This window comes from Labeo rohita, chromosome 3 (genome assembly GCF_022985175.1).
Source record: "Labeo rohita strain BAU-BD-2019 chromosome 3, IGBB_LRoh.1.0, whole genome shotgun sequence".
Taxonomy (NCBI): domain Eukaryota; kingdom Metazoa; phylum Chordata; class Actinopteri; order Cypriniformes; family Cyprinidae; genus Labeo; species Labeo rohita.
The window spans coordinates 14,112,494-14,135,130 of record NC_066871.1 but is presented as its reverse complement, the minus strand read 5'-3'; the positions used below and the strand labels follow the sequence as shown (position 1 = coordinate 14,135,130).

General features: G+C 36.2%; 1 protein-coding gene across 1 annotated transcript; it reads left to right on the top strand.

Moving 5' to 3' along the window:
• Positions 1-6,267: 6,267 nt before the first annotated feature.
• Positions 6,268-20,310, top strand: slc16a6b (solute carrier family 16 member 6b). Its single transcript, XM_051105897.1, has 6 exons — positions 6,268-6,598; positions 8,276-8,530; positions 10,498-10,641; positions 12,624-12,752; positions 14,567-15,436; positions 16,290-20,310. The coding sequence occupies exons 2-6, from the start codon at positions 8,293-8,295 to the stop codon at positions 16,544-16,546; spliced, it is 1,638 nt and encodes a 545-aa protein (XP_050961854.1). The 5' UTR covers positions 6,268-6,598; positions 8,276-8,292; the 3' UTR covers positions 16,547-20,310.
• Positions 20,311-22,637: the final 2,327 nt, after the last annotated feature.

Below are 22,637 nucleotides of genomic sequence, written 5' to 3'. Positions count from 1 at the left end.
AAATCGATCATTTTGACCCATACAATGTATTTTGGCTACTGCTACAAATATACCCATGCTACTTAAGACTGTTTTTGTGGTAACATATTATAATTCAATACACATGCTATTCATGACTTTAAACAGCTTATTTTGCTTTGAGTTGTCAGACAAATCATTGTTATCACAGTCAACATGATTACATCAATATATGAAATTGAAGAAAGACTGAGCCATGAACATTTTTGTGATAAAGGTCATTGATTTGTGCCCTAGGTCACATTAGATAATCTAATAGTTGATTTTAATGAATTTGTTTTGTCTTCATTACCCAAATATTTACATGCTCAGGCCCACTGCCACAGAAAGTTCCCTTGTAAGATCCTTCATACACCTTAAGTCTATGCAATGTGAGTATGCCATGTATGTAGAATCCTCTATTTTACGATATCAAAAAACAATTCATGGTCAATAGCGTAGGCTACTATAAAATTACACTGGAAATATGGCTGTACAAATATGAGATATTAAGGCCAGATTATTCCCCTGATGATAGAATGTGAACAAGATAACCTTAGTCTTAGATAAACGATTGTTTTTTTTTTCAAGTGATCATGAGCACTTCAGTAGTGTGAAGATTCAGCTGTGCTACACTGATCATTATTTGTTTTGAAAGGCAAAAGAACATGTTGAGCTTTGGGCATAATCCAGCCAAAACAAATTTGTTGATCCCACAGGGCTTTGTGTTCAACTTCTGAGGTCACTTACACGGGAGATTTCATGTATTATTCTCTGCCCTTGCTGTTTATGCTAATTTACATAAACATAATAGTTTATGCGCTGTGGTACCTGAACAGATGTCAAAGCCTGACATTGTTAAATAAAGTTGTTATTTTTGTTTTCTATGTGCACAAAAAGTATTCTCGTAGACTCAGAAAATTAAATGATGTCACATGGACTATTTTAACAATATCCTTACTACCTTTTTGAGCCTTAAACATGTCAGTTGCATTGCATTTGTATTTTCCTAGAGGGCACTGCTGTGAACATGCTTTAGAGCGATGCTCTTTATCAGTATTCTATTAGTATTTGCTTATAGTGTATGACTAGACTAGAGTCATAAAAAGGCCACATTCAGATTTAAAGGGATAGTTTACCCAAAAATGAAAATTTGATGTTTGTCTGCTTACCCCCAGGGCATCCAGATGTAGGAGACTTTGTTTCTTCGGTAGAACACAAACGAAGATTTTTAACTCAACCCGTTGCAGTCTGTCAGTCATATAATGGCAGTCAATGGTAATGGCTCCCAAATCTTTGAGAGTAAAAAAAACATACACAAACACAACCAAATTAAACCCTGCGACTCATGGCGATACACCAATGTCCTAAGACACGAAAGATCGGTTTGTGCGAGAAACTGAACAGTATTTATATCATTTTTTTACCTCTGATTCACCGCTATGTCCTACTGTCCTGAGCGCATGCACAGCATCTGGCGCAGTATACCCAAGCGCCAGAAGCGAGTGCCTTACCACACGATACAAATACTGACAAAAATATGCACTAATGTTATTTTCTGAAGAGAATTAATTAAAGGGATAGTTCACCCAAAAATGAAAATTCTGTCATCATTTACTCACCCTGCAGTTGTTCCAAACCTGTATGAGTTTCTTTTTTCTATTGAACGCTTCTATTGAATGTTGGTAATTGATGGTAGCCACTGACTTCTATAGTATTTTTTAATTTTATTTATTTAAAATATTTTAAAGGGTTAGTTCACCCAAAAATAAAAATTCTGTCTGTTAATTACTGTTAATGTTTGTTCCAAACCTGAAGGTCCAAAAACAGCAAGGGTCCTTCAACGTTCAAGATCCAGAGAGAGGGTGATGCATAGGAGAAGAATTGTTGAATAAAGTTGTTTTTTTGTTTGTTTTTTCTCATTCTCATAACTTCATAAAATTACGGTTGAACCACTGATGTCATATGGACTATTTTAACAATGTCCTTACTACCTTTCTGGGTCTTGAATGTGTGAGTTACATCGTCGTCTATGCAGGGTCAGAAAGCTCTCAGATTTCATCAAAAATATCTTAATTTGTGTTCGGAAGATGAACAAAGGCATTACGGGTTTGGAACACAATGAGGATGAGTAATTAATGACAGAATTTTCATTTTGGGTGAACTAACCCTTTAACAGTATATGTTATTTTGTCACACATATATCTGCTTATTTCTTAGCATAAGAAAACATTTCTATTCTGTCTATTCTCTATTAGTTTAAACCAGCTCATGGTGCTTCATGATGCCATAGAAGAACCTTTTTTTGTCTAAATGGTTCAATAAAGAGCCTTTAACATCTGAAGAGCCTTTCTGTTTCACAAAATATTTTTGCAATGCCTATAACCACTTCACTGAACAGATCTGTGTATCATTGCATTGCAGATCTGTTTCATAAATAAACATTGCTATTGGCCAATGAGCAACAGGGCTGTAACTATCACTATCACTAACTATTTGTTAATATATACAAAATATTTGATAAAAAAAATGTAGGCAGGTAACACCACTACCTGAGAAGGTGCTTTTAAAATCTGGAACCTTTTGATGCCTCCATGAGAAAAATGCAGATTCTCAGAATGGTATTTAGATGATAAACTTTTACCTATTTACCTAAAAGTACTATAATGAACACACACTTAGTTTGTAAGCACACCTGTAATCAAGTATTTGCATAAGAACATTTGAATATAAAAAATGGGCCTGATGTGCGTGATATATTTGAGCTGTCCAAGGTACTGAACAATATTTCGCTACACACCAACTGATGTCTGGTGCTTATATAAGGGGTTGGCGTAGACACAAATTCCTGTGATACATCATCTGGAAGTAACTTACAAGTTTCTTCACAAGGACATTTTAAGTAACCCATTATCACTCTATGATCGTGTATTTAGATGTGCTTTAACTCAGTGCTCTACTTTCACCCTTGCCTTCATATTGTAATGAAGTTAAAATGCTACGATAGTCAGCATTTCGTTCTGAGGAGCACACACAGCAGTGTTGCACTGTAACCTTGTTTGTTTGGGTCTGAGGGTACACAGTGCTATAATTTAACCAGACATTGTAAGTCAGCATATAATGATCATTTGAACTCTTGTTATGGTGAAACCTAGTGTGTAACAGCATATTATGATGGTAATAATTAATCCTGCCAAGGGTTCTTTGAAAAACAATCTCAGACAAATACATGGAAATAGAAAGAAATGCAACAGAAGCACAAATATTTGAAGCTTCAAGGGCTTAATTTACTTATATTCTACTTCAGTGTTTCTCAACAAGGAGTTAAGAAAACATGACTTGACATAATGCCAAAGGGTCCGTATAAAATATCTAAGTAGCCTATGCCGTTAAATATTTGGATATTTTGACAAATGAAATGTTTCCATAAAGAGCAAGCCAGTATGTCTGATGATGTGGCTGAGTGTTGGACGAATCAATTTAAATAGTAAATCATACTTGATTGCATTTGGTTGTCACAAAAACATTAATGATATTAATGGGCTGATATTGCTCTGCTGGTCCTTGTGGATCTTTCCAAATGTGGTGAGGGATTTGAGAGTTTGAGATTCACTGTTATACACTATATTAATATATGGCAGCTGCAGTTAGGAAACCAGATATACACAATGCTGCTTTGTTTTTCTGTGCTGATCACAACACAAGCGCTTTCCATGTAGTGTTTATGAAAGACAATGATGCAAGCCATTCTTAGGTAATAGTTAGCTGGTTACTTATCTCTCATCATAAATGACAGGTCCTCTGTTAGGCCACCTAGAAAGATAAATGCATAATCTGCACAGAGAAATGTGACCCTGGACCAAACCAAAACCAGTCTTAGGCCGCACGGGTATATGTTTAGCGTATGGGTCAAAATTATCGATTTTTTTTTATGGCAAAAATGATTAGGATATTAAGTAGAGATCATGTTCCATGAAGATATTTTGTGAATTTCCTACCATAAAAATATAAAAACTTAATTTTTGATTAGTAATATGCATTGCTAAGAACTTCATTTGGACAACTTTAAAGGTGATTTCCCAATATTTTTATTTTTATTTTTTTTTTTTGCACCCTCAGATTCCGGATTTTCAAATAGTTGTATCTTGGCCAAATACTGTCCTACAAACCATGATGTAATCTCAATTGCAAAAAAGTTGACCCTTATGACTGGTTTTGTGGATAGACCTTTGGGATACAAAAAAATGTTTAACTTTTTTTTTCTTCTTCTTTTTTACACAACTTAACTGGAAATAAGCAGAATGACAAAATGAGAAAAAAATATTTCAGATTCTGCAATATTTCTACATCAATCAAATCTACTAAGTAGGCCTAAATTTGCAAGATTTTTCAAGTGAATTATTTGTACAGATGGTTAGATCTCAAATCATGCTAGAGAACATAATTGTCAGGATTTGTACGAATTTGTGAGGATGAGGCAAAAATGGGACTTGGAAATTGTGTAATTGTTCAAATAACTGTTTACTTAAACAGTTGTGCTGATAATATAAAGTTTAATGCACAAATATGTATATTAAATTAGATGCAAAACGTAAAATAAAACCACATTGTGTGTGTGTATATGTGATCCTGGACCACACTGCATGGGTTAAAATTATCGACTTTTCTGTTATGCAAGTAAACAAAAATGTGATATTAAGTAAAGATCATGTTCCATTAGGATATTTTGTACATTTCCTACCGTAAGTATATCAAAACTAATTTTTGATTAGTAATATGCATTGCTAGGAATGTCATTTGGACAACTTTAAAGGCGATTTTCTCAGTATTTAGATTTTTTGGCACACTCAGATTCCAGATTTTCAAATAGTTGTGTCCAAATATTGTCCTATCCTAACAAACCATACATCAATGGAAAGCTTATATATTCAGTATAAATGGTTTCACTGGTTATAATGGGACTTGTATTGGTTTTAAAGGAAACTATAATGGACCCTAATGGTCTCTATATGGTTATTGGTGAGCTTCTATTGGTGGCTTATGGAATATGTCCCAAAACACACTACAGAAAACATTTTTAGTCGTTTTAATGGTTAAAAATTGATGGTTTGTAGTGATTGTAATGGTATTTGTAGTGGAAACCATTAGAATTTTATGTGATGGCTGTATTGTTTTTTTTTTCCAGCAGGAAACTAAGGCAGTATAAACACACAGGTTTGTTTTTGTGAATTGTGGGGACAAACCGTATTTTCTATCGACCTATACCTAAACCTATCCCTCACAGGAAACTGTGCACTTTTTTACCTTCTCAAAAAAAAAAAAAAAAAAAAAAAAAAAAAAAAATTGATTTATAAATCTTTTGAAAAATGAGGACATGTGGCAATGTCATCCCTATGTCATACCCTGGTCATTATACAAATTTGTCCTGATATGTCACAAAAACACGCACAAACACACACACACACACACGACAAAGTTTCTTTTCTTTTCAGTATCTTTTATTGTTTTGCAACAGTTCGCAACTTGTTTTAAATGCGGAAATAGTTTTGTAGGTTACAGATATGTATTCATGGATTACGAGAACAAGGTTTGGATTATAACCGCTTCAAGTTTCCTGACACTTTACGCGCGTCAACAGCGTGTCTGTGAGAACAGACAGGATGCGCAAGTGACGTCACCGCCGGCAATATAAAAAATAACAAAAACGTAACGAGTTTAAACTAATGTCTTTGAAAGGTGTTACTACATGTTGACTTTTCACTCGAAGTTTACAAGGTGCCATTAAAGGCAGGCTGATAATTTAATCTTTATGAGCTGGCTCGTGTTGGAGACAGAACTGGAATAAACCTGTTTTACCCGGTAGGCTCCCATCATGCTTCACGTGCACGAGAATTGCCTCCCCACAGCTCTCGCCGGCGCGCGTGCTTGTGCCTTTGGAGTCAGTACAGACACGCTCTTATTCTGATCCTCACAAAACATCTTGATTTTTCACATTGTTGTTCATAAAGTGACTGTTATTAATAGCTAAGCTGTTTATAAAATACGTGTATTTTCACAGAACACGGAAGACTGGTGATATCACGGCTAAATGACAAAAGATCTGAGTGCTGTGATATGTTTAATCTTCAGAGATATAATCTCCAGGTTTTGTTAGGGTAGGTTTTCTTTGCAAACAGACAGGTGATATTTGAGCGCATCCAGCCAGTTCACCACCGGGAAGTGCAGTGCGCGTTCTCGATTCTCAGTAGCACAGCAGACAGCTTCCGCGCCCGCGCCTGAATACCGGCTTCAGCCGGTATAAAATCTGCCAAGCTTTAGTCAGAGGAAACAGAGACAGTGAGCTGGCAGATAATACTTGATCTACTTATTTAACCGGCATTTATAAATTGTTATAAAAGTAGTCAAACATAAACTAGAAAGAGATACACTTGAACAGGCTCATTTTCTCTTAGTTGTCAGGACTTTCCTCAGAAGTGACTGCGGATGCTCAGGTTAGGAACGATGTTCTCCAGTTAACACTTCAACAAAGAAGCCAGCTAGCTCTGTTGGTTTTTGTTTTCTTTCAATATCCCGAGTTTCCCACAGTTTCGTCAACGTTTCGGTAAGTTCAAACGATTTATACTCAAACGGTATTGCCTTTGTGGCGCCCGTGACTGCCACGTTTGTCTAACGTTAGTGAAGATTTAGACATTAAGATGATTTCATTTTTCATTTTTTGAATGTTTTATTTTTTTAATACGGTAAAACATTTTCTCACGGGGTATTTGAGTTTTACTAGTTTTCTGCTTCTGCATACAGTAATATGAGGCGCTTGAGTAATTGAGCACGTTGTCATGCAGCGCGGTTCAGATGTTGGACGTCACAGTCCTGCTGCACTGCGTCTAAGGACCGATGCCCTAATAAACTAACTTATTGATCGTGTTATATATCGCTTATGATATGATATGATAATCAGCTAGGTCATTTTTTGAGTTATAACAGTGCCTGTACTTGTATCTTGATAGATAAAACAGTCCACGTCTGAGAAGGTTATTAGTGTGTATCATTATGTATATAACATGGAGAAAAAAAAATTAAAAAATAAATATATATATATATATATATATATATATATATATATATATATATGGAAACACACACACTACTACCAGTCAAAAGTAAGATTTTTAATACTTATTACAGAAGTTCCTCATTCCTATTACAAGAAGTTCCTATTACAGAAGGCTCATCAAGCCTGCATTTATTTGATCCAAAGTACAGAAAAAAACAATTTTTGTTTACAATTTTGAAAATTTTGTACTGTTTAAAATAAAAGTTTCTATTTAAACATATATTAAAATGTAATTTATTCCTGTGATTTCATTATTATTATTATTATTATTATTATTATTATTATGTTGAAAACAGCTGAGTAGAATTTTTCCAGGTTTCTTTTATAATTAGAAAGTTCAGAAATTTTTTGAATTTTTTGGTAACATTATAAATGCCTTATAATCACTTTTGATCAATTTAAAGCAACCTTGCTAAATAAAAGTGTTAATTTCTATAATTTCTTCAATAAATAAATTCATTAATTAATTTGACTGATTCCAAGCTTTTGAATGGTATAGTGTATAATGTTACAAATATTTTTTATATTTCAGATAAATAGTGATGTTTGGATATTTCTATTAATTAAGGAATCCTAAAAAAATACTCAACTGTTTTAAATGTTGATAATAATAATAATAAAAAATGTTTCTTGAACAGCAAATCAGCATATTAGAATGATTTCTGAAGGATCATGTGACACTAAAGACTGGAGTAATGATGCTGAAAATTGAGCTTTGATCACAGGAATAAATTACATTTTAAAATACATTCAAATAGAAAGCAGTTAATTTAAATAGTAAAAATATTTCACAATATTATTGCTTTTGCTGTATTTTGGACCAAATAAATGCAGGCTTGATGAGCGGAAGAGACTTCTTTAAAAAAACATTAAAAATCTTACTGTTCAAAAACTTTTGACTGGTAGTATAAGAAAGTGTTGCTTGGCTCTGGTACTCCCATATTTATCCTAAATATCCTAACAGTGGTTACATAGCAAATGTTTTATGCAAAATGATTTGTAACACCTTGAAAGGTAAAATAATCCAGCAGACAGAGCCGATTAAAGACATGAGCGGCTTGCAAACACAGCCTGTTGCTGAGCTGACAAGGGAACACCATCAAAGCCAGTGTGGAAATTACATCATACCTAAAACTCTCTGTACTGTAACTTTGCTTACATTTACAGAAACGTCAGTGTACATCATGACAGGACTAATATCTGCCCTGAAGGGCTGCACAAGCCCCAATGTGTACAATGAGGTGCCAGATGGAGGCTGGGGCTGGCTGGTGGCTGCCGCCTTCTTCTTCGTGGAGGTTTTCACCTATGGCATCATCAAGATTTTTGGCATCTTCCTGCAGGACCTCATGACAGACTTTAATGAAACCAACAGCAGAGTGTCTTGGGTCATCTCCATCTGTGTGTTTGTCATGGCCTTCACAGGTACAGTCTAGACGTTTAAAGATATACGATAGTACTAGGTGTACCTCACAGTGTTTACACAATACAAATGGTGTTTACACAAGACAAAAAAAACAGCTCTGTGTTTGATACTGCAGAAAGATTTAAGAATGTTGACTGGTGAATGCTTTTGCAGGTTTCTCCAGTTTTGCAAACCTAAAATAATTTTTAATTACTACCTTTAACTCTCATAGAGACATCTGTACAAGCTATTGTATGCTATTTTTAAGTTTGTTCCATCATTATCAGTGCATGTTTTATTCTACTGTGACCACAACTTCAAAGCTGCACCAAACACAAGACTCAATTTAATTTCAAGGAAGTTGAGGGAAAAATAGGTCATTATAAAAAGACCGGGCATATCCCAAAAGGCGGGGCAAGTACAAAGTATAAAATTAAGAAACAAGCTGTGTCATCAGATCTGTCATTTCCCTATAATTCTCTCAAGCCTTAAGAGGATAGTTGACCTTAAAGTGAAATTTTTGCCATCATTTGTTGTTCCAAATGAGGATATTTTGAGAAATGTCTTTTTTGTCCATTCAGTTGAAGTCAATGGGCACCAAAACTTAAAAACATTCTTGAAAATATCTTCTTTGTAATGTTTCACAGAAGAAAGAAAGATTATACAGTTGAGGTCAAAAGTTTACATACACCTTGCGGAATCTGCAAAATGTTGATTATTTTAGCAAAATAAGTGGGATCATACAAAATGCATGTCATTTTTTATTTAGTACTGACCTCAGTAAGATATTTCAAATAAAAGATATTTACATGTAGTCCACAAGAGAAAATAATAGGTAAATTTATAAAAATTACCATGTTCAAAAGTTTACATACACTTGATTCTTAATACTGTGTTGTTACCTGAATGAACCACAGTTTGTTCAAAAGTTTACACCCCCATGTTTCCTTCTGGAGCATCAGTGAGTGTTTGAACCTTTTGTAATAGTTGCATATGAGTCCCTCAGTTGTCCTCGGTGTAAAAGGATGGGTCTCAAAATCATGGTCATTGTTAAAAAGGGTTCAAATACACAAAAATGCTGAAAAATCAAAGAATTTGTGGGACCTGAAGGATTTTTCTGAAGAACAGCAGACAGTTCAACTGTTCAGGGCAAACAAGGGACTCATAAACAACTACCACTAAACAAAAAACACAGCTGCGGATCATTCGGGTAACAACACAGTATTAAGAATCAAGCGTATGTAAACGTTTGAATGTAAGTAAACTTTTATTTTCTCTTGTAGACTATATGTAAACATCTTTTATGTGAAAAATCTTATTCAGGTCAGTACTAAATAAAAATAAGATGCATTTTGTATGATCCCTCTTGTTTTGGTAAAATAATTAACAGTTTGCAGATTCTGCAAGGTGTATGTAAACTTTTGACTTCAACTGTAAACTAAATATCATTTTTATTTTTGGGTCGACTATCCCTTTAAATTATGCACAAAAATATAGTTCCTTCAGTGTGAACCTGTCAATCTGACTCTGTCTTCCAAGATCATCTTTTCATATTGACAATTTGCTGAGAGCGAGCAATGCTCTATTTAGTGGATGTGCTAAATTGTGCTGTGTAAGGACTACCGGACTGACTGGTGATTTACTAACTTTGCCCAGTGACAAAGCAGCCCCACCGTTGCGTGACTCAATGGATGGATTCACATTTTTCCAGATGAGAGGGCTTCAAAGGATTATTCTTGTTCAAACAGAGGCAGTCACTCAGATGGCTCAGGCCAAGCAGAACTTGCTAGTGATACTGTCTTCAATGCCTTTGCTGCAAAAACGAAACCACCATCGATGGGTAGTTTAGGACAGTTTTGACAAGGAAGTGCTTAGATTTATTGTGTTTGTAATTGAATTTGAGCTGTAAGACTGCAAATATATCACAGCTGTTCCGTGTTTGTGTGTTATCATAAGTGTTCATGATTGGCACTTATCTGTCCCACAGCTCCTCTTTCCACGTTGATGAGTAACCGCTTTGGCTATCAGCCTGTCGTCATGCTCGGTGGACTCCTGATCAGCCTGGGTACAATCACAACAGCGCTTACCAACTCCATCATTGAGATGTACATTACCATGGGAATTGTTGCAGGTAAATCCAGCTTGAGTGTGAGTTTATATATGTGATACATGTTTTGTCCCGTACTCTCCCATAGCAAAATATGTATAAAATGTCAGTACGTTCATTAAAGGGATAGTTCACCCAAAAATGAAAATTCTATCAATTACTCACCCTCATGTCGTTACAAACCTGTAAGACCTTCTTTCATCTTTGGAACACATTAAGATATTTTTGTTGAAATCCAAGGGCTTTCTGACCCTGTATAGACAGCAAGGGTCCTACCAAGTTCAAAGCCCAAAAAAATAGTCCCATCAATGGTTTACCCATAATTTTATGAAGCTACAAGAATACTTCTTGTGTGCAAAGATAATAAAAATAATGAATTTATTCAACAATTATCCCCCTCCATTTCATCCAGCCATTTTGGAGAGTACCACGACACATGCACTTGCTTTCAGAGTTGTTATTTTTGTTTTTTTGTGCAACAATAAGTATTCTCATTGCTTCACAAATTTACAGTTGAAGCACTGATGTCACATGGAATATTTTGTTGATGTTTTTCTTATTACCTTTCTGTACCTTGCTGTCCAAGAAAGCTCTCGGGTTTCATCAAAAATATCTTAATTTGTGTTCTGAAGATGAATGAAGGTCTTACGGGTTTGGAACGACACAAGGGTGAAGAATTAATGACGGAATTTTCATTTTTGGGTGAACTAACCCTTTAATATTGCAGTGCTCTTTTGCAGTGTGTGAATGAAAACATTTTTCCTCAGGGTGGCGTGGCATTATATTGTGAAAACTGATTAATGTTGAATTTTTATTTTAAAGAAGAGTGAGATTTTCCATACATAGCATTTGCAAAGTTAAACTTTCTTTTTGTTTAAAACGGTTAGCTTGTAGAATCTGGTTAAAGTTCTTTTGAACTTTCTTTAATCAAAAAATCCTGAAAAATGCACACAAAATTATTAAGCAGCACAACTGTTTTCAAAATATTTCTTGAGCAAATCAACATATTAGAATAATTTCTGAAGGATCATGTGATTCTAAGACCATCACAGGAATGAATTGCATTTTAAAATATATTCATATAGAAAACACCTACTTTAAATTGTAATAATATTTCACAATATTGCTCTTTTACATCATTTTTGATCAAGTAAATGCAGCCTTGCTGAGCCTTTTTTTTTTAAATAATTTATAAAACTTATCAAGTTTCTGTCATATAAATAATAGTCATGGTTTCTGTCATTTCCCCCGTGTTTATTTTCTGTTTCATTAGTGTATGATTAATTATTTTTTTTAAAGACAGTGAGGGAATTCAAGCAGTGCTGTGACTGGTATATGACTTGTCAGCACCAATAAACCTGATTCTTGACAGATTAAATAACACACACCCTTACATAACAGGATGAGTGTTTTTGGGTGGAGTGTTTTCATGTGTTTACATACAGTTGTGGGATTCAGATGTGTTATCCAAATTTGAACTTGGCTTATTTCTAATTTCCTTTATTTATAAAAGCATATATGCAGTACTTCATTAAAGTATACCTCATAATGCACATTTTAAATACCCTAATATATAAATATCTTGGAAGATTAAATTTTATTAAATATTTTATTTAAGCCATCCAGTCCACATTTGGAGAATCCCTTTTTCATGTATTGCTATAAAAGCTCTCAATTGCTCAAATTCGAATTGACACTCTGTTACCACATAATCATTTTGTTTTTTCAGATTTCTCAAAAGATGCACTGCTAGCTTTCCCCAAATATCAAAACTCTCCCTCCCCTCCATCATTAGTTGATCCTAACCTCGCCAATCTTTGTTTCTCCTTGTCTCTTTTTTGTCTCTTTTAAATACAGTTTTCTTTCAGCCCTTTGTCAAGTTTGTCCTACGGAAGAAAGCAGCCTGGTTCTTGGCGTGCTTTGAGCCCGGCCCCTCAGGCTGACCTGAGCCCCTTGTGTTGAAGGGACCAGTGGCTGTCATCTCCCTCTTTGCTATTTATTTACAGGCCTGGGCTACTGCCTCACCTTCCTGCCTACAGTCACCATCCTGTTGCAGTACTTCAGCAAGCGCCGTTCCCTTGTCACATCCATAGCCTCCACAGGAGAATGCTTCTCTCTGGTAGCACTTGCGCCAGGTATGATCGCCAGAACTGTGCAACATGCTCATCTGGATAGTTGACGCAAAATGAAAATTGCATCATTTTCTCACCCTCATGTCATGTTACATCTGTTTTCATCCCAAACTATATTGGACCCCATTGACTTTCATTGTATGAACAAAAACATGAGACATTTTGTAATAGGTGTATAATAGGTCATGTCCAATAATTTGACATTCCAATAGCAGATGACACTATTATCAATATTACTGGAAATAAGTAAAAGACTACAGCTCAATGAATTGCCATTTTAGCATCCGAATAGGCCATTTAACCACATAATCTTCATCCACACACTTATGCTTGCAATTCACAATAGGCCTATGAACTTGAAACGACAATTATCTCAACGTAAAACATGAGAACAGTATAATTAAAGCGCTAATAAAATCTCCCCGCAGATATACATGACGTGCGCGTAAGCAGGCGGTGGTTATGCGCTCTCAATAAAACATAATCATCATAACCGCGATCGCCAGCATCGTTTACAACTTAATCTCTTAAGTTTACAACTTAATCTTAATATTAAGCATAATTAAACAAGAACAACTCACTGTTACAGGATGCACACACACTTATTACACCTGGATTTGGGTTGGGTCGCATCTCTACTCTCAAACTTTGCTGCACACTCTTAAATGGCGACAACACTTAAAGGGGCAACAAGTCTTAAAGGGGCTACGCCCGCAAGCCGTTTGTACAAGAATAAAAATTCCCTGATAATTTACTCACCCCCTTGTCATCCAAGATGTTCATGTCTTTCTTTCTTCAGTTGTAAAGAAATTAAGTTTTCGAGGAAAACGCTCCAGCATTTTTCTCCATATAGTGGACTTCAGTGGGGATCAACAGGTTTAACGCCCAAATTGCAGTTTCAGTGCAGCTTCAAAGGACTCTACACAATCCCAGCCGAGGAATAAGGGTCTTATCTAGCAAAACCATTGGTCATTTTCTAAAAAGAGAAAACAAATTGATATACTTCTTAACCACAATGCTTTACTTGCACTAGCTCGACTTTATGCATTATGTTGTCACACTGAAAAAGTCACGTGTGACAGTAAAACAACGATGTTGGACGATTTTTAAGTTGGAGGAGAAAATGAGACTGAGCTTTTGCCCTACCCTACCTTTTTGAACCAAAATACCCAGATGAAGAACTAGCCACGTGTTAGGAAGAACTAACTTTCCAACATGATTACGTAATGCGTGAAGTCACAATGTGCATCACAGAGCTAGTGCAAGACGAGCGTTTGTTGTTTAAAAGTGTATAAATGATCATTTTTTACTAGATAAGACCCTTATTCCTCGGCTGGGATCGTGTAGAGCCCTTTGAAGTTGCATTGAAACTGCAGTTCGCACCTTCAACCTGTTGATCCCCATTGAAGTCCACATATGGAGAAAAATCCCAGAATGTTTTCCTCAAAAACCTTAATTCCTTTTCGACTGAAGAAAGAAAGACATGAACATCCTGAATAACATGGGTGTGAGTACATTACCAGGTAATTTTAATTCCGGAGTGAACTAATCCTTCAAAGACTGTCATACAGGAACAACATGAGGCTGAACAAATGATAATAAATGATTAATTTTTAGGTGAACTGACCCTTTAAACACACAGGCAGACTTGTTTTGAATTTTACATATGTACATAACATGATAAAAGTCTCTTTGGAAGTCAAATATATTTGCATAGTCATAAAAGACAGTTATTTCTCACAGGAAACCTAATGTTTTCCAGACATGCTGAAAAACTAGTTTTTCTGTAATTCATTTCATTTGAATTCACCTTGCAGCTATGAATGCGCTGAAGGAGCAGATCGGCTGGCGTAACTGCTTGATTGTGATTGGAGTTATGCAGGCATCTATTATTGTCTGCGGGGCTCTGCTAAAGCCAATAGTCATTAAACCCAAACCCGCTGCCACGGAGGGTTCCACATCCCCACTTAAAGAGCCTGAATCCAAATACGACCTGGAGAATGAAATCACACGTACCTCTATTGGCTCTGTGGATTCAGGGGTCCAGTCTGTTACCTCCTCCCAGATCAACCTATCCGAGGGCCAGGACTCTACAGAGCAGGACTCTGCAGAGAAAAAAGCACTTAAGAAACAGGAGGTAGAAGAGCAAGCAGTGGTGCCTGAGACCACACTTAAACAGAAACGAGAAGACTCGAGCGTCTCTAGGGCCAAGTTGTTGGACTTCTCCGTGCTTAGAGATGCCAGCTTCAACTGCTATGCACTGTTTGGCCTGTTCGCCACTCTGGGCTTCTTCGCGCCGCAGCTCTACGTCATTGAGCTGAGCGTGAGCCGAGGAGTGTCACGTGACAGCGCCACCTATATGCTCTCGGCCATGGCCGTGGCTGAGATTCTAGGTCGTCTGTCCATGGGTTGGGTCCTCAATCGCAGGCCCATCCGCAAAATCTACATTCTGCTGATTTGCACGGTGCTGCTGTGTCCGGTGCTGGTCATCTTCACCTTTGTCAATGAGTTCTGGGGGCTCATGTCCTGCTCTTGTTTCTATGGCTTCCTGCTGGGCACCGTGGCCTCCAGTCACATCCCAATGCTGGCTGAAGATGACGTGATCGGCATTCAGAGAATGTCGTCGGCTGTTGGCGTCTATGTGTGCATCCAGAGCTTCGCAGGACTGGCCGGTCCACCTCTAGGAGGTAAAAACAGCCTCTGTGAACTAACCTCCGTAGTTGCAAAACACAACCTTAGCGAATGCATAGTGATCTGGCAACCGGCTAGAAAAGGGTTCTTTAAAATACAAATACATTCAAATATGATGTGAGGGACCCCTTTACTAAAATACGAAGCCAGTTATATATTTTCATGCATAAAAAGAACATTTAAATTGTGTAAGAGAAAAAAAAATTAAATAAAATTTTGGTTAATATTAAGTCAAAATACAAATTTATATTAAATTAATAATATTGTATTGTATTAAAATATATTGTACTAGTGTAAAAAGCTAATTATTAAAATATGATTTTAAAAAAAGATTACATTTTATTATGATGACAACATATGACATTAACAACATTTTCTAGAAATATTATCAAATTATTTGGTAAATGTACCTGGCAACCAGCCATGTATAAAAAATGTATATTGTGTGAGAGAAATGAAAACAAATAAATAAATATTATTAAATGAAATTTCATTAATATATAATTATTTTATTGAATTAAAATACAAATAATTAAATTAATTTTTAATGAATAATACTACATTTTTCACACTGTCATTGCATTAATGCAAAAAGCTAATTATTGAAATACAGTAAGATTCCTTACTTAAATACAAAGGCAGCAATAATAATATTTTCTTGCATAAAAACAATTTATATTATTTTTGTTTCAAATGTTTTAGCGCCCTCCTACAAATCTGGACTCCAATTTGAAATACACTTGCAAACCATTCATACTTACTCCAGAAAATGAAAAGAATCTAGTTATAAAGCTATAAATTTGCCTCTCACGCACATTTCTGAAAGTCATCTTGTATCTTTTGTTTCAGGTTTTCTGGTAGACAGGACTGACAATTACGGATCAGCCTTTTACTCCTGCGCAGCTGGGATGGGAGTCGGGGCTCTGTTTCTTGGACTGGTGCGTCCTGCCAAATCCGGCCTTTGCCTTCGGAGAAGGAGAAAGGAGCAGCAAACAACAGACAGAGACTCCAGCTCACAGGGTAATGATGATGGCCCTGCTGACTTTGTAGAAATGGACATGGAGATTGACAACAGCCCTGCAAAGAGCAAACCTTGGCCAGTATGAATACCGTCTCACCTCAAGAGTAAACGCACTTATCCTCCACTTGAACGATCATCCCAAAGGCTGCCCTACACAAACCCTTTGCAAACGGGGTAAAACAATCACAGATCTAACTTTACATTAATTAAAGAAGAGTCCAATCACTCTTCATTGCACTTTTCACGACCACCCAATCATACTCCCTAAAACACGTTTACATTCCTCGTGTCATTATTTATTGAAAGGAAATGAGTTTTAAAATTTCCTTTCCTGTCATATTGTGTGCTGCATTCTAGTCTCCACAAGATAGACACGCTTTTAGAGAGGACGCGAATTAAACCTATCAAGCATTCAATTCTGTACCTCTCGTTTACCAAAGTTTTAGTGTGAAATACAACTTCGCTCTTTATTTCATTATTATATAGTCTGCAGCCCATCACACCACTTTTAGTTCTTGCTTTAACGTCTAAAAAATGAAACCTCAGGCTGTTTTGCTGCTTACAGTGAGGCCGTTATGCATATGTACAGTGTATTAGGTTGCGTAAGCCTCATTCAGAGTTGAAGGTGTGAGAAGTACAGAGCTGTTGAGTGTTTCAGGGTCATATGTCATTCACTTACCTATAGATAACAGGTCCGTGTTCACTGGTTTAATATTTAACTAGTATTGCTATTGCAAATGGAAACAATGATGGCAACATCTCAGCTTAGATGTTAATGTAGCTCATGACTTGGAGCACTTGGTCTTCCATCAAGAGTGACCCAACGTCAGTCAGAAGTTGTTGAATGAGGGACGAGTTATGCTGACCAAACGTCAATTCCTGCTTAAAGATGTAGGCTGCCTAGAAACCATTCAAGAGTTTCGCATGAAAAATTATGGCTAAAGAATGTCAAGTTATCGCTGTAATCTGGAGTGCGCCGTTTGTGCCTTGTCGAAGAATTCTGCGGATTTACGCAGAGCTCGTGACTTAAAGCTGGAAGCTGATGGGGCCGTTCACAGAACACGTTCTTTCATTTAAAAACATGAGATGCAATGTTTTAAAGTGCATTATTAAAGTCAATAGCCCCTTTCTCACATACAAGCTTTACTGGTAAATTACTGGGATGAGAAGTTGTAACATTACCACCAGGAGGCACAGCCATTTAGAGGTCATTTCCAGTTAATGATATGCAAAATTTACCGGTATTTTGAAACTGATGTGTGAATGGTGCTTTACCGGTAAAAAGACGGAACGCCGCTGCTTGTGTGAACATTTTTGTATTTAATGGTAAAGTTGTTCTGGTAATTTTATGTCAATTTACTGGTATTACTGTGTGAAAAGGGCTAATGACGTCCGTCTATGGCACTTTTATGTAAAAACGCATATATAGAACGCAAAAAACGCCATATTTGGCGTAGACGAATGGAAAAACATGCACATTTTGAAAGAGGTAAAAGGTAAAAAGTTGAAGTTGATTCTGTTAAATTGTCGCGGCGTACAGTCTGCAGATGTGTAAACAGCTGAACTTCCTTAAAAGCAACTGTATGTAAGTTTTATATTAGTTTCAAGATAATACTGATGGTACACCTACTTCTAATATATACATTTACGCTAATGCGTTTCCGTTTTAAAATGCATAACTTTTATGATTTAATTACGCTGTTTAGTTATCGTTTATACTACTCCAACGTTTTCAACCCATGAAAATGGTGACTTTTAAGAAACGCTGCAGACCCTGTTTCAGGGGCTGTTTACACAAAGTTTGTAGCCAAAACGGGAAACTTTCTATGCATTTGCCTGTTCGTTTACACGAGAACTGCATTTTGGGAACTGAAAATGCACAATTTTTAAACAGGTTTCAAAGTGCAAGTCTTTGAAAATGCCACCGTTATTGTTTTTGTGTAAACACCCAATATGGGAATCTTTGAAAACTGTGACATCATGCGCGTGCGTAGTACGTATTAGGTATGTAGACATATTTAAAGGTGAGTGTGAACAAACAGTGCGCCAACTACTGGCCTGGTATATGTAATGGCAGTTTTCACAGACATGTGTAAATGCGAATCGTTTTGAAAATGTTCTTGTGTATATGTTAGACTTTTTTAAAACGCAAGGCAAAAACTTTACCAGTTTTGACTGCACCGTTGTCGTGTAAACGTAGCCTTAGTTTTTAAAAACTCTGCGGTTACGTTTTAGGCTACATTTACACTAGTGCGTTTTTGTTTTAAAATGCAAAACGTCTGCTATGGTTACGCCTGTCATTTACACTACTCCGGTGTTTTCGGCGATCGAAAACAGAGACTTTCAAAAACCCTGCCGACTCCATTTTTGTTTGAAAACTCCGGGGTTGCGTTTCATTGTAAACAGAACAAAACTGATGCTGCGTCCGAAATCGCATACTGCTTAAGTAGGCACTACATTTAAATATGAACGTACTACCCGACCGTTAAAAAGTACGTTCTATATAGTATGAATGTGGGTAGTATGAATGGAATTCGGACGTACTACATCCGCCATATTGATGTTGTCACGTGTCATGCGTCGTCACAACAGCGCGAAAATTTAAAGAGACTCCACTGCACGAACACCGGCACCGGCAGTGTTCGGCGTTTTAACGTTGATTGGACAGACAGCTCAGAGAAGGCGTCGGTCAGCTGCTCGCAGATCACGCCTTCGTACACAGCTTCTAGATTATTTATCAAATAACGTTTCGATTTACAATATCATCCGTTTATTTAGATTGTGTTAAACAAGTGTAATTTAATCACAATAAACAACGTTTTTTACACTTGAAATGAGCCACGTCTCTCACGTTCCGCCATTTTTCGAATATGACGCCTCCTCTCCCGGAGCCTCATGGGATATGAAAGTGTCCATGATATGCGTACTACAGAATTCGGGCGGAAGCAGTAGGTCATCCGGGTACTTCTCGCCTACTGAATTTCGAATACTATGAATTCGGACATACTACTCGCCTCGCATACTGTTTTTCGCGTACTATATAGTAGGGAAGTATGCGATTTCGGACGCAGCTTGAGACTTTTGAAAACAATTGTTTCTGAAACAGAGTGAAAACACCAGTGTAAACGAGGATTTTTTTTTTTCATTTTAAAATGAAAACGCACTAGTGTAAACAGTCGAGTAGTGTTCTGTTTTTTTCCCATGCCTGCCCCATGATTGCTGTTCGGCATGTGTACAACTATCCACCGACATTACTACAGTGATATATTTACAATAGTGAATTCCACTCACTTAACTGTAGGGGGCTCCAAAGTTGCAATAATCTACAAAACTACATACAGTTGCTTTAATTTTTGATTAAATGCACTGCAGTGGTCATAGAGGTCCGTATAAAATAGCGCAGTGGAACGTGTTCTGTGAGAACGGCCCTAAAATCATACACTGAATGAGCATTTTGACTGTAGTATTTTTTGTGTGTAATTCACTACATGAAGACTTGATAATTTGATGGAGAGAAATGACAGTATGTGGGCTCTTAAAATGAAAAAAGAATGAAATGTATTCTAGCACCATGTACTGCATACGAGAGGAGTCTGTAGGTAAATCCCATTGAAGCACTTACCTAATAACTTGAAATCTCATGTACCTCTTATGTTCTGTAAACTCTTTTAATTTGTCATACGTGTATTTAAACACAGGTTTACTTAGGTTTTGTACTTTTGATGAACACGTTTTGTGCGTCTTTTTTCTGATTTTTTTTTTTTTTTTTTTAATGTAATGCAGACTTCTGAATATTGCAATGACAGTATATGTTCAAAGTAGAATAAAAGCAATGATTTTTATAACTGAGTCCTGTTTAGTCATTATTTAATACTACACAGGTTCATCATCACTGGGGAACAGCACATGAGCACATGCTATTGTAGTGTTTTATATGAAGCAGTCACATGACTGTTTATAAAAAGCTAAGTCATGTTGCTCTGCTACAGCAGTCGCCCTCTGCAAAAGATAAGCACAGCACACGCAGTAACAGGAACCTCACCCTGTGGAAACAGCGGTCTGGGCTCTTGGGAGTGTCAAGTTCTCTGGAATGCCTTGCCCCATTGACTTACATTGAAAATCCCTTAGTGTGCAGTGCACCTGATTTTTGTTTCTGTGTTATTTTTTGCTGAATCATCATGACATAATTGTAATGATATAAATTTTCATACCTTAAAGGGATAGGTCACCCAAATATGAAAAATCTGTCATTAATTACTCACCCTCATGTCCTTCCAAACTTGTAAGACCTTTGTTCATCTTCAGAACACAAATTAAGATATTTTTTTGATGAAATCTGAGAGCTTTCTGACCCTGCATAGATATCAATGTCCAGACCCAAAAACGTAGTAAGGGCATCACGTAGTCCATGTGACATCAACGGTTCAACCGTAATGAATTCAACCATTATGAAGCTACGAGAACACTTTTTTGTTTGTGCAAAGAAAACAAAAATAACAACTTTATTCAACAATTTCTTCTCTTCCGCGTCAGCGTCCTCTGTTGAAGCACTGACGTCACATGGACTATTTTAATGATATCTCTACTACCTTTCTGGTCTGGGAACATTTCAGTTACATTGCTTTTTATGTAGGCTCAGAAAGCTCTCGGATTTCATCAAAAATATCTTACTTTGTGTTCCGAAGATGAACAAAGGTCTTAAGGATTTGATACGACATGAGGGTGAGTAATTAAAGCTGCAGTCCGTAACTTATGACGCGCTTTCGTGTACGCGTCTTGCGGAAGAACATTGTAACCGGAGCTACTTCTCTCTCCTACCAGAGCCAATCTGAAATAGTCCAAATATAAAAACTTATTACAAGTGTACCGTAGTGATTCAGGATAAGACAAAAACACACTTTGAAAAACTGATTCATGATGTATTATATAAATCACACATAAATTATACACTTTGAAGACAAAAAAGTTACGGACCGCAGGTTTAATATCAGAATTTTCATTTTTGAGTGAACTGTCTTTTTAAAGGGCATTTTCGATTTAATATTAATCAAGCTTAATTTATATTAAACCTGAAACATTCTTTTAAGAATAGTATGAACAATGACGTAAATTATAATTTACGTCATTATAAAGTTTTGTTTTTCTATTATATTTTAATGTTTTGTCATGTGTCCTTTATCTACTTATTTCATTTTTATTGCTCAATTCCCAATTGAAAACTTACCCATGAGCTACATGGCAAACACCACAACCTGCTATTTTTAATACCCTTAAAGTTAAATGAATAAAAAAAGAATAATGTATCGTTTTAAGATCTTTTAATGTTCTCATGTAAATGAAAACGTTAGAACTCACTGAAACCCTGGATAAATTCGGTATAACACTACAGCCTAGTGTTCACAAAGTATTACTGCACCTTCACAGACTCATTTAAAAGAAACATTTCTGACCCTGGACCACAAAACCAGTCATAAAGGTCAAGCTTTCCGTGGTTGTATGGTTTATGATAGAACAGTATTTGGCTGAGATACAACCATTTGAAAATCTGGAATCTTGAGGGTGCCAAAAAAAAATCTAAATATTGAGAAAATCTCCTTTAAATTTGTACAAATTAAGTTCTGAGCAATGCATATTACTAATCAAAAATCATGTTTTGATTTATTTATGGTACAAAAATCTACAAAAGATCTTCATGGAACATGATCTTTATATCCTAATGATTTTTGGCATAAAAGAAAAATTGATAATTTTGACCCATACAATGTATGTTTAGCTATTGCTACTTAAGACTAGTTTCATGGTCCTGGTCACATTTGTAGAAATTAAAACAAGCTGCATAATTCCTTACAGTTATTCTAAACCAAATAAAAATACATCAAAATGTCAGTTTTTGCAAAATGATTTTATTGGGTCAATGATGAAGAATGAGGAAGCATAGGTTAGACTGTACAATGAAAGCAGGTCTATATTCTGTACTGAGCACGAGAGTCATGAAATCTTTAGTATGAATTACTGATATGAGGACTTAAAAGCATCCACATTAATCAAAATTCAAACAACCTAAGTACAACAAAAAGGGACCAGAAATGTCTGAGGCATCAAACCGTGGAGGCACTAGGAACTCTTCTTTGTGGCAGACATAATTGCATAATTATTAACAATCAAACTTGATTATC

What these genes read in the sequence shown, in the direction of transcription:
- slc16a6b (XM_051105897.1), top strand. Translation starts at nt 8,293, where the DNA reads ATGACAGGACTAATATCTGCCCTGAAGGGCTGCACAAGCCCCAATGTG. An exon ending in TACCATGGGAATTGTTGCAG is followed by an intron (nt 10,642 to 12,623) that starts GTAAATCCAGCT and finishes ATTTATTTACAG; the next exon opens with GCCTGGGCTACTGCCTCACC. An exon ending in GGCCGGTCCACCTCTAGGAG is followed by an intron (nt 15,437 to 16,289) that starts GTAAAAACAGCC and finishes CTTTTGTTTCAG; the next exon opens with GTTTTCTGGTAGACAGGACT.